Source organism: Globicephala melas, chromosome 7 (genome assembly GCF_963455315.2).
Source record: "Globicephala melas chromosome 7, mGloMel1.2, whole genome shotgun sequence".
Taxonomy (NCBI): Eukaryota; Metazoa; Chordata; class Mammalia; order Artiodactyla; family Delphinidae; genus Globicephala; species Globicephala melas.
Window position 1 is genome coordinate 30,402,501 of NC_083320.1, and position 12,991 is coordinate 30,415,491.

General features: G+C 38.3%; 1 protein-coding gene across 4 annotated transcripts in view; it reads right to left on the bottom strand.

Moving 5' to 3' along the window:
• Positions 1–12,991, bottom strand: part of PARD3B (par-3 family cell polarity regulator beta) — a 1,048,345-nt gene that overhangs the window by 188,943 nt on the left and 846,411 nt on the right. For all 4 annotated transcript variants that reach the window (XR_009564558.2, XM_060301965.2, XM_030854060.3 and 1 more), the window contains one exon: positions 964–1,266. Coding sequence is in view for 3 of the 4 variants with exons in the window: in XM_060301965.2 (XP_060157948.1) it covers positions 964–1,266 (303 nt within the window). In the remaining variant the exon portion in view is untranslated. The remainder of the gene's footprint in view (positions 1–963; positions 1,267–12,991) is intronic.

The following is a 12,991-nucleotide window of genomic DNA, read 5'->3' on the forward strand; positions in this document are numbered from 1 at the left end:
TATACGATATATCACGCCATCACACAAAAGCTGGTTACTAATAGGGACTGGGTGGCTGTCAGGACCAAAGGGAATCTGGAAAACAAGTCTTTTTTTCATCTGGAATGAGAGCTCTTTGTGCCTGCCACCCTTCCCCCCTCATCTCCTCCCTCCAGACTTCAAGTTACAGCAGATTAAACCAAGGTCAGTCAATTCATTGCTTCGGTGTGTAATTCCAAGGGTCACCTAACAATATATATTGACTAACACCCTCCTATACCAGCCTTTCAAGGGATAAGGCATTTTGCTTTTGGCAGGAGGTGGGGTTGGAATCATCTTGTTCCCTACCTACTTCAATTGTACTGACAGATGGTCCTATTATCTCTTTCCTCAGCTGCGAAACCTAAAGATCCTTGGCCTTGTCACCTCTTATCTTTCTCTACTTCATCAAACTCCTATTGCCAAGATTATCTCCTTTCTACCTCTGATCACCCATGAATATCTATGCAGGATCACATATGCCTCCAGTAGAATATCCCAATCTTTGCAAAGTCTTCTGGAATTCTGAGGCTATCTATAATTACACCCACTTAGAAGTCACCACTCTCTTCACTGACTCTTCACCTCCAAGTGTCACGCCATCTTCTTGAATAAGTCTTATATAGTAGGGTTCTTAGGAGAAAGGACAATATTCCTTCAAAGTTTTATCACTAGCTCTCTGTTACAATATTCCTTCAAAAATTGCTCCCTGTTGCCTCATGAACTCAACTACTACTGTTCATTCATGCCACCTTAGAACTGTCAATTGCTTTATTTTTGATGGCTGATACCTTACGGGTAGGTCAAAGCATAGCACTTGTCAAGGGTACTATGTCATTTCAGGTTTAATAGATGGAAGGATATATTTTTATCTGCTTCAGCAGTAGAGATGATTTGAAACTTACTGAATTAAAACTACATTCATCTTTCAATAAGTTCTATTACCTGTCAGCTGGCACTGGTGGCTGGTATGGCTTGTTGACCTTGGCATAGAGACCCTCTAAGTGGTCTCTCTCTGGAGACAGTGGACGGCCATCCCGAGGGTACCCCAGTGGTCCAGCCCGAGGGGGAGATGGAGACCTATAGACATTTGCTGATGCACATGGTTCCCGGAAGTGGTTTACTCTGGCATAGTTGGGGTCCATTTCATCATCGTCCATATCATGCAGGGATCCAATTGCACCAGCGGCATAATCAATAAGACCTCTTGCTTGCTTTTCCCTTAGCTCCTGATGTTTTGCCCCAATCCTGAAAAATGCAGAACAAGATGTATGTGAGTTTATATGCTGATACAATGAGAGACTCTCCTGAATCTATGTTAATTCCTCCTAGTCAGTCACTTAACTGTCGCTTTCCTGGATACTCAAGATCACACCATGCAGAAATGCCAATAGCAGATTCCACAGGATTAATTTTATATCTCTGACCTTTATTTGTTACAGGGTCTTTACTTTTATAGCAATGCTATAGGTATTTTAATATCCTGCCCACTGATGACTGGGCTGATTGCAGAGTCAGAGGCTGATTTTCAGTAACATTTCCTCCTGATAAATGGGAACAGGCCATCTTTGGTGTAATATTAAAGAAGTCTGACTTGGGACAGGGATGCATGTTAAAGAGCCCATCAGAATCTTATACTTTGTCTGTGATTTTATCATTTGGTGACTTTGAGTTCTAGTGTATTCTTCTAAAGAAAAGAGCTTGCAAAAATTGATTTAAATATGAAAAAGAAATACAGGGGCTTTCTGGTCACTAAAAGCAGTGGGATCAGAGATAATTTATGAGAGACTCTAAGTTTTTTGGTTACACAAATGGGGATCATTGTGTTTCATTATACAGGGGCTAGGGACAGAGTAGAATAGTGAAGAAATTAATAGGCTCCTGACAGAGACGAATTGGTGCATATAAGTGAATTAAACACCATTACTGGCAGAACTCCACAGCTCTAAAGCCTTTAGTGATATTACAAAATGCTACGGCTAATCAGCATACTTACTGTGTAGACTGGGAATGGGAGCAGAAAAAAATACTTTGGTGGATTCCAAATCCAACTGAATTTTGAGAATTTTTCATTTAGTCTGGAAAGTGTTAGGCCAGATCTCCTAAATTCCCAGTTACATGTTAAAATGGAAAGGTCACTGTGGCATCTTATTGGACGATGGTGATTCGATGGTGTCAGGAGGTGTTCTCCACTAACGAGGAGAGAATGTACCCTCACATCACCGGGTAAACAAGGTACATTGTGTACAGGAGGAGAAAAATAAGATGATGCTGGCTCAGGTGGTGAAAGAAAGACTCAAGAAAGGATGGGGATAAATCTGAAGAACTAGGCTCAGAGAATATGAGAGGACCGTGGACTAGAAGTGAAAGATCTATATATGCCTGGAAATGTATATTGAAGGCCTGGATGAGTGAAAAAACAGAAACTGAATTCTCTCAGTATCTTTTCCTCTTCAAATAAAAACAGCTATTTTTGCACATGGCAGCTAGTCTTATTTTACAGAACATCAAACTCTCTGTAAAATTCTTTAAAAGCCATGATTTTTCAAGGTCTTTTCCCTTTTGGCAGAATGGCTTTTTTTCCCCTTTGAGTAGAGAGGAGGAAGGAAAAGTAAAAAGATGAAGAAGAAGGTTTAGGACCAAAAAAACAGTATCTTCAAGTCACAACAGATGAAAATAAATGCCAGGGTACATTACTGCGTATCTCTTTTGACTAGGTCAAATCACGTACCCTACACATGAGTAATGAGAAGAATTTATATTTTGTGCAAAGGGGAGCTTGAATCTCCAAGGGATTTTGAATGAAGATGAAAGGAAGATTACACAGCAGGGTACCCGTTAAGAGGCCCTGCCTGTCCTCTTTCAATGCATGTTAGTTCCAGACTCATGGATGTTTGTTTTGAATAATTTCTGATGAAGAAGATAACCTGTTCCATTCTGCAACAAAACAATCTTTCCAGGGACGGTGCAGACTGGATTACTGGAGGATGCTTGCTGCACTGTGATGATATGGCTGGATTTCCATTGCAAATAGAGCACAGGACATCAATAAAGTTAGGGGGTGGCATTTTGTGTGGTTACTATTCCTCCTAAGTGGGATGCCTTCTAGAGAAATCACTCAGCAGAAAGATGAACATCTCATGGCTGCCACACGGGGCTACACTGGTGCATTAATGAAAGAGGAAAACACCAAGCTTGACTTTTAAAAATCACAGAAATAGAACACTAGAATCTGTGTTCCTTATTTCATCATTTCTCCTTTTTAGAGGTTTTCTCATTAATTAAGCTTGCTGAGTACGTAAAGGTTCTCAGATGAAAAGTTACTCCATATATGCAAAGCAATATTTTACCTTGTATTTTTCCTTTCTAAAACAAAACCAAATTTCTCCTCTCTGCACCACTGAGTGTTTCAGTAACTAATTTCATATTAATCACTCAGTAGGTGAAATAGTAATGTCTGTGAACCGTCATTATTATGCCATGTATCAGGATCTCTCTGCGTGCGGGAGGACAAGTCAATCTCTGTAAAGGGGTGTATGGAAGCAGAGAAGACTCTCTCAAGAGAGAAATGTCAAGGAAATATATATTTTTTTGGTTGTTCTGACCTCCCTCTGTTCCAATTCAGTGTGAGAATTCTAATTGTTTATATAGTCATTTCCACGTGGATGTCTCCTTACCACTGGGAACTCAACCTGTTAAAATATCTATTTTTCAAAATAGTCCTGGATAATATCCCCTTTTGATTGGATGGTACCACCAGCTTCCTCATTCTCTCCAGCACACTTGCCTTTGAATTGTTTAAATCTCCTCTTTCTCTCTTCCCCTACAAAAACATTGTTATTTCTTTTTTCCATTATACCTCTTGGATAGCCTCTTTTATTTCCATTTCTTTAGCCACAGTTTAGTGTTCAGGCTTTATATTGCCTAGATCTGCACTGTCCAATATGGTGGCCATTAACCATATGATGCTATATAAATTTAAATTGGAATTAATTACAATTAAAAAAAATTTAAATTCAGTTTCTTAGTTTCACAAACCACATCTCAAGTACTCAACAGCTACATGAGCTAGGGACTACTATATTAGACAGTGCAAATATAGACTAATTCCGTCACTGCAGCAGGTTCTATTAGACTGTGCTGGCTAGATTATTCTACGATTTTTTGGACATGTCACCATATCCCACTTTAATCTGTACCTTAAAAGGTGATTAGAATAATCTTCCTCAAAAGAACATTTATATCATATCTCTGTCAGATCAAGGATCTCTAACAGAAGATTGTGATAAATGATAGAGTAAGAGTATGGTTATTCTACTTTGTTCCCTGAGCTCTAAATGAATGAACAATTGAGAAATTGGGAAGAAAATTCCATCTACAATATAATTAGAATACATCCATAATCTTAAAACATGCAATGAAATTCAAACTCAATCCAAAAGGGATAGTATATCAAGAGTTGATATATACCTTTGTCTCCAGCAGGGTAGGCATTTTACTGAAAGTAAGAGAAAGAGTTCAGAGAACTATAGACAACAAACTTTTACTTAGAAAAAGAGAGCTTGAAGACAGGGGTAGGACATTGGGATTGTCGGGTAAATCTTTGTGAGGTTCCAACCTCAGAAGGGAGAAGAGGCAGGGTTAGAAGAGACAGATTTCCACTAAAAGAGAAATTTCCTTCTACCCTGAAGAAACTTCATGGAGGTAAATGGGGAGAAGAGAAAAGAAGCATGAACCTGCTTTGTAGCTGACAGGGCAGGATAAGCAGAGCAGAGATAAACACGAACCCAGCAACATAAAACCTTAAGTCATTTAAGAGGCTTCACTAAGCAGGCTGATCTCTTGATAGGGTGATGTGCTCTCCCAAAATGGAAGGCCATAGAAAACAAGCCCTCAGGGCAGTGCACCCAGCGGACCAGGCAAGAAGATATTTTGAGAGAACACATGGAATTCAAGTGGCTGGTGACCTTAGATCACTATGCCCTGTCATCTAACATTATATTTTAGTACAGATTTCTAAAAAAAAAAAAAAATTAAACACCATAGAACATGGAATTAACTTAATGGGTGATAATAAGCGTTAAGAAAATTAAATATAATAAAAGAGAAAATATTAGGGGTTATTGCATATAGTAAGCATTAAGTATTGTGTCAAGAGAAAAATCAAGTCATCTAAAAATCCAGGCAAATTCAGGCTGGCCTCAAACATAAATAAAGACAAAAGAAAAACGTTTTCAAACATTTACAAACTCAAGAGAATATAACGCTTGTTGACCCATCTTGCAAAACTACTTAATAATGAATAGCAGCCAACCAAGAATTGAATCCAAATGAAGAATTCAGCCCAGCAAAGCTGGGGAATGACAGGTGTGGAGGTGAGCAAAACATTCATTTAAATATAAAATGAAGGCTAAACATTTGTAGGAAGAATAATTACAGAAAAATGTAAATATTATAAACTCTGACAATATAAAAATATCACTATGAAAATCAGAAGCTAACAAGGAGGTGATTTAGGAGAAAGCATTCCTCACCTTTTAAAGCAGGCATCCGTAATTACTGCCTAAAGTTGATAAATCAGGAAATGGGTCATAGTATATGAAATACAATTACAAAAAACCCAGTAAAACAACAAATTATCAGCAGAAGAGAAATACACAAAACAAAACCACAACCATAGAGTAAAAAATAGAAAACAGAGGAAGCAGTAAAAAAGAGAGTAACAAAATATGATAAGATTTATCTATTATGACAATAAATGAAAATGGAATAAATTTCTTTATTATAACTAAAGGATCCCAGATATGATCAAAAAGAAAAACACACTACATGTTATCATAATGGTGAAAAATAAGATACAGCCTATATGTACATTATAGGGGAAATTAAATATTGTACAATTTAAAAATAGGGTCATGCTATTCCTATATTAAAAAGAAATAAGATATACATATGGGTCTAGATATTAGTGAATATTTGTATGTATATGTACATATCTTTGTATATGCATAGGAAATGTCTGAAAGGATACACAAAAAATTCATAAAAATGGGGCTTCCCTGGTGGTGCAGTGGTTGAGAATCTGCCTGCCAATGCAGGGGACACGGGTTCGAGCCCTGGTCTGGGAAGATCCCACATGCCGCGGAGCAACTGGGCCCGTGAGCCACAATTACTGAGCCTGCGCGTCTGGAGCCTGTGCTCCGCAACAAGAGAGGCCGCGATAGTGAGAGGCCCGCACACCGCAATGAAGAGTGGCCCCTGCTTGCCACAACTAGAGAAAGCCCTCGCACAGAAACGAAGACCCAACACAGCTATAAATAAATAAATTTTAAAAAAAAAGTTATCTTTAAAAAAAAAAATATATATATATATATAAAAGTCCTTTACAACTACTTACTAACTGTTGTAGTGAATCAAAATTGAAACAGTACAAAACAAAACAAAACACTAAACAGGTACCAGCGGGCATCCTTTGTCTTCCAAACCTGATTTCTTATGACTCCATTATCAACTCAGTTATGATAACGATTTTCTTCAAATTACTATTCATTGAACATTTATTTGGTCCCTTCCAAATCAACTGCTTTGGCCTAGAGTACGCATTCTCCACCAATCAACTATGGAGATGAGGCTAAACTCACTCATTTACACCTCCTCATAGACCTCAATAATTCTCCTCCTCCTCTCCTACTTATGTATCCAGCAAATTCTCTATTGATCTGCAATTGTTATATGCTACTTTGTAAATAAACAAAACAAAATAAAAATCTTTTATTGATGCATTTCTGGATATTCTGCTTCTATAACTAGACTACAAGCTCTTTGAGTGTCATGTTTTTCTTTCTGCTAATTTTGACTGATTTATTCACTCATAGCTACTGATATTGTACTGTATACCAGAAAGAAAAAAGGAACAATTATCAGTCCCTGGCTCATTATCAAGGAGATATAACAAGTAATAACAATTCATTGGGAAAACAAAGATATTGCATGTACAAAGGGTAAGAGTCAATTCAGCTTAAGGGTTTTGAGGAAGAATCATGAAGGCAGTGCCACATGAACTGGGCTTTGAAGGAACTTATTCCAGGAGCAGGGAAGAGATATGGAAGTGGTGTGAGGCACTCAGTCAGAGAGAGGGACACACGCAAATGGGCACAGATACGCATGATTTAACTAACGCTGGGGTGTAAGTCTGATGTGGTGGGACACACTGGTTCGAGTTATCCACCTACAGCTCCACCACCAAAGTAACACATTTAGTAAAAGTTATTGGCAAACTTCTATTAGGTTTATGTAAGTTTGCCTAATATTAAAATTTTTGGTGAGGAAAATCCTATTACAACTTTTCTGTTGGTTTAACCATTTATTATAAAATGAAAAAAAGATACAGAAATTCATACAAAACAAATCTATGGATTAAAGAACTGGTATAAAGCAAACATATTTGTAACTATTACTGAGGTCAAGAACTCGACTTTTGTGGGATACCCCAGAAGGTCTCCATGTGTTCCCTCTTCATCACAAGCACCTCTATATTATATAAGTATCTCCTTTCCTCCACATTAAGAATCCTGTTTCTCAAGACAAAGAAAATGCTGGAACTACGTATCACATGGTTACAACATGCTTTATATTACACATATAATAGTTTCAAAATAACAATACCAATAGCACCACTGGTATGATTATTAAAAAGAGTTAAACTTCTCTTTTTATAAGCTCTTCCCCTCATCCCTCCATTTTTGTAGTTGTTCTATATTTACATTGTTGAAGCATATAGCTGCTACATACTATACTTCTACACAACTCTCATTTAATCTTGGTTCTATAAGTAACTCATAAGGACCACAATCCTAATGTCAATGAACATGCAGTCATTTCTAGACTCCGCAGGAAGAACTCATGGGATCGTGTTGCTTAAGCTGACAACAGTATACCCCTTATATTTGAAAGCCAGTTTTCCTGGATATAAAATTATTGGCTCACCTTTTTCTCTTGACTATTTAAAACATGTGACTCCATCCTCTATTTTCTATGACAAAGTGTTGCTGATGAAAAGTTGGAGGACCATCTAATTTTATTTGTCATAAATTACTTATAAATAACTTGCTCTTTTTGCTTATCTGGTCAAATTATTTTATTTGCTTTTCTTTAAAGTCTAATAATATTACTAGAAAAGTCATTTCGGTTTGATAACTCTTTCAGTATGTACTTTTACATATACTTTTAAATTTTATATCAGGGAAATTTCTTGAATTATAGCTTTTATTATTAATGTTGTGTGATACAAGTTGGATATAAAAAAATCAATTGTGTTTTTATATACTAACAGTGAGCAATCAGACAAGAAAACAATACCATTTAAAATAGGATTAAAGACTATTACAAACTTAAGGATAAATTTAAGAAAAGACACTGAAAACAATAAAATACTGATGAGAAAAATTAAAGAGGATCTAAATCAGTGGAGAGTTATATCTTGTTTGTGAATCAGAAAACTCAATTATTAAATGACAATTCATCCAAATTGTTCTACAGGCTGAATGTCATCCCAACCAAACTCCTAGCAGGTTTATTTTCCATAGTTATGTGATTTTAAAATTTACTTGGAAAGTTAAAGGGCCAAGAATAACCAAAACACTTAGCAAAATAAGAATAAAGTTGGAAGACTTATACTATTAACTTCAAGACTTACTATAATGCTTCTGTAATTAAGCCAAAGGTTAGACATATAAATGAATGGAACAGAAAACAGAGTCCAGTAACAGACTCATACGTATTCAGTGAAGTGATTTACAACAAAGGTGCCAAAAAATTCTATTAAGAAAGGACAATTTCTTCAACAAGTGTTACTGAAGAAACTAGATATCCATAAGGGAAATAAGAACCTTGTGCCTTACATTATACCATAACAAAAATCAATTCAAGATGCAAGATAGGCCTGAACATGAAGGCTATCACAATAAAACTATTAGAATAAAATAAAAGAGAATATCTTCACAGCCTTGGGGAAGGCCAATAGAGTACACAGAAAGCATGAGTCATAAAAGAAAGAACTGGTAAATTCGACTTCATTAAAATCAAAACCTTCTCATTAAAACAAATCAAGAAAATGACAGGCAAATGAGAGAAAATATTTGCAGCACACATACCTAACAAAGGATTTGTATCAAGTATATTGAAAAAAATAATTGCAACTCACTAATAAAAAGAAAAATGACCCAATTAGAACTGGGCAAAAGGCTTCTACAGATACATTACAAAATACGATCTAGAAATGCCCAATAAGCAAATGAAAAAGTGCTCAGCACTATAAGTCACCTGAGAAATGCAAATTAAAACCACAAAGAGGGCTTCCCTGGTGGGGATGTATAATCCCCTTGGGAAAAGATGTAGGATTTTGTCAAAAAGCTAGACATACACTGAAGCTATGACCCAACAATTTACCACTCAGTTACTAATACAAGAGAAATGACAACATATTTCCACAAAAATCCTTGAAGAATGCCCAGTAGTAGCTTTATTCATCAAAGCAAAAAATGGAAATAACTCAGATTCATCAGTAGGAGAATGTATAACCAAACAATGGTATATTCATACAATAGAATATAAATCAGCAATAACAAAAAATAAACTATGTAGTGAAATACTCAAGAACAGGGGTGAATCTCAAAATTATCACACTTAGTGAAAGAAACCGGACACAAAGGAAGAACTTACTATATGATTCCAATTATAAGAGATGCTAGGGCTTCCCTGGTGGCGCAGTGGTTGAGAGTCTGCCTGCTGATGCGGGGGATGCAGGTTCGTGCCCCGGTCCGGGAAGATCCCACATGCTGCGGAGCGGCTGGGCCCGTGAGCCATGGCCGCTGAGCCTGCACGTCCGGAGCCTGTGCTCCGCAACGGGAGAGGCCACAACAGTGAGAGGCCCGCAAACCCAAGAAAAAAACAAAACAACACAAAGAGACACCCTTACTAAAATGAAAAAGAATGACAGCATCAAATGTTGGGAAGGATGTGGAGCATCTAGAAATTTCATATACAGCTGGTGGATGTATAACACAATATAATCCCCTTGGGAAAAGATGTGGGATTTTGTCAAAAAACTAGGCATACACTGAAGCTATGACCCAACAATTTACCACTCAGTTACTGATGCAAGAGAAATGGTAACATATTTCCACAAAAATCCTTGAAGAATGCCCAGTAGTAGCTTTATTCATCAAAGCAAAAAATGGAAATAACTCAGATTCATCAGTAGGAGAATGTATAACCAAACAATGGTATATTCATACAATAGAATATAAATCAGCAATAACAAAAAATAAACTATGTAGTGAAATACTCAAGAACAGGGGTGAATCTCAAAATTATCACGCTTAGTGAAAGAAACCAGACACAAAGGAAGAACTTACTATACGATTCCAATTATAAGAAATGCTAGGGCTTCCCTGGTGGCGCAGTGGTTGAGAGTCCGCCTGCTGATGCAGGGGATGCGGGTTCATGCCCCGGTCCAGGAAGATCCCACATGCCGCGGAGCGGCTGGGCCCGTGAGCCATGGGCACTGAGCCTGCACGGCCGGAGCCTCTGCTCCACAATGGGAGAGGCCACAGCAGTGAGAGGCTCGCGTACCACACACACACACAAAAAAAGAAATTCTAGACCAGGCAAAACAATCCTATGATGACCAGGAACCAAGATGGTGGAGTAGAAGGACGTGCTCACACTGCCTCTTGTGAGAACACCAGAATCACAAAGAGCTGCTGGACAGTCATCTACAGGAAGACACTGGAGCTCACCAGAAAAGATACCCCACATCCAAAGACAAAGGAGAAGCCACAAAGAGAGAGTAGGAGGGGCGCAATCACGGTAAAATCAAATCCCATAACTGGTGGGTGGGTGATTCACAGACTGGCGAAACTTACACCATAGAAGTCCAACCACTGGAGTGAAGGTTCTAAACCCCACGTCAGGCTTCCCAACCTGGGGGTCTGGCAATGGGAGGAGGAATTCCTAGAGAATCAGACTTTGAAGCCTTGTGGGAATTGAGTGCAGGACTTTGAGAGGACTGGGGGAAACAGAGACTCCATTCTTGGAGGGCAAGCACAAAGTAGTGTGTGCACTGGGACCCCAGGGTAGACTGAACCAGACCTACTGAACCAGACCTACCTGCTAGTGTTGGAGGGTCTCCTGCAGAGGTGGGGGGGGGGTGGCTCTGTTTCACCGTGGGGACAAGGACACTGGCAGCAGAAGTTCTGGGAAGTACTCCTTGGCGTGAGCCCTCCAAGAGTCTGTCGTTAGCGCCACCAAAGAGCCCAGGTAGGCTCCAGTGTTGGGTTGCCTCAGGCCAAACAACCAACAGGGAGGGAAACAAAGTTTTACTGAGCTCTGCCCACCAGAGCAACAGTCAGCTCTACCCACCACCAGTCCTCCCATCAAGCCTCTTAGATAGCCTCATCCACCAGAGGGCAGACAGCAGTAGCAAGAAGAACTACAATCCTGCAGCCTGTGGAAGAAAAACCACATTCATAGAAAGATAGACAAGATGAAAAGGCAGAGGGCTATATACCAGATGAAGGAACAAGATAAAATCCCAGAAAAACAACTAAATGAAGTGGAGCTAGGCAACCTTCCAGAAAAACAATTCAGAATAATGATACTGAAGATGATCCAGGACCTCAGAAAAAGAGTGGAGTCAAAGATCAAGAAGATGCAAGAAATGTTTAACAAAGACCTAGAAGAATTAAAGAACAAACAAACAGAGATGAACAATACAATAACTGAAATGAAAACTACACTAGAAGGAATCAATAGCAGAATAACTGAGGCAGAAGAACAGATAAGTGATCTGGAAGACAGAATGGTGGAATTCACTGCTGTGGAACAGACTAAAGAAAAAAGAATGAAAAGAAATGAAGACAGCCAAAGAGACCTCTGGGACAACAATAAACGCAACAACATTCACATTATAGGGGTCCCAGAAGTAGAAGACAGAAAGGACCAGAGAAAATATTTGAAGAGATTATTGTCGAAAACTTCCCTAACATGAGAAAGGAAAGAACCACCCAAGTCCAGGAAGCACAGAGAGTCCCATATAGGATAAACCCAAGGAGAAACAGGCCGAGACACACAGTAATCAAATTAGCAAAAATTAAAGACAAAGAAAAATTATTGAAAGCAGCAAGGGAAATATGACAAATAACATACAAGGGAACTCCCATAAGGTTAACAGCTGATTTCCCAGCAGAAACTCTACAAGCCAGAAGGGAATGGCATGATATACTTAAAGTGAAGAAAGGGAAGAACCTACAACCAAGATTACTCTACCCAGCAAAGATCTCATTCACATTCGATGGAGAAATCAAAAGCTTTACAGACAAGCAAAAGCTACGAGAATTCAGCACCACCAAACCAGCTCTAAAACAAATGCTAAAGGAACTTCTCTAAGTGGGAAACACAAGAGAAGAAAAGGACCTACAAAAAGAAACCCAAAACAATTAAGAAAATGGTCATAGGAACATACATATTGATAATTACCTTAAACGTGAATGGATTAAATGTTCCAACCAAAAGACACAGGCTTGTTGAATGCATACAAAAAAAAGACCCATATATATGCTGTCTACAAGAGACCCACTTCAGACCTAGGGACACATACAGACTGAAAGTGAGGGGATGGAAAAAGATATTCCATACAAATGGAAATCAAAAGAAAGCTGGAGCAGCAATACTCATATCAGATAAAATAGACTTTAAAATAAAGAATGTTACAAGAGACAAGGAAGGACACTACATAATGATCAAGGGATCAATCCAAGAAGAAGATATAACAATTATAATATATATGCACCCAACAGAGGAGCACCTCAATACATAATAACTGTTAACAGATATAAAAGAGGAAATGGACAGTAACACAATAATAGTGGGGGACTTTACCACCACACTTACACCAATGGACAGATCAACCAAA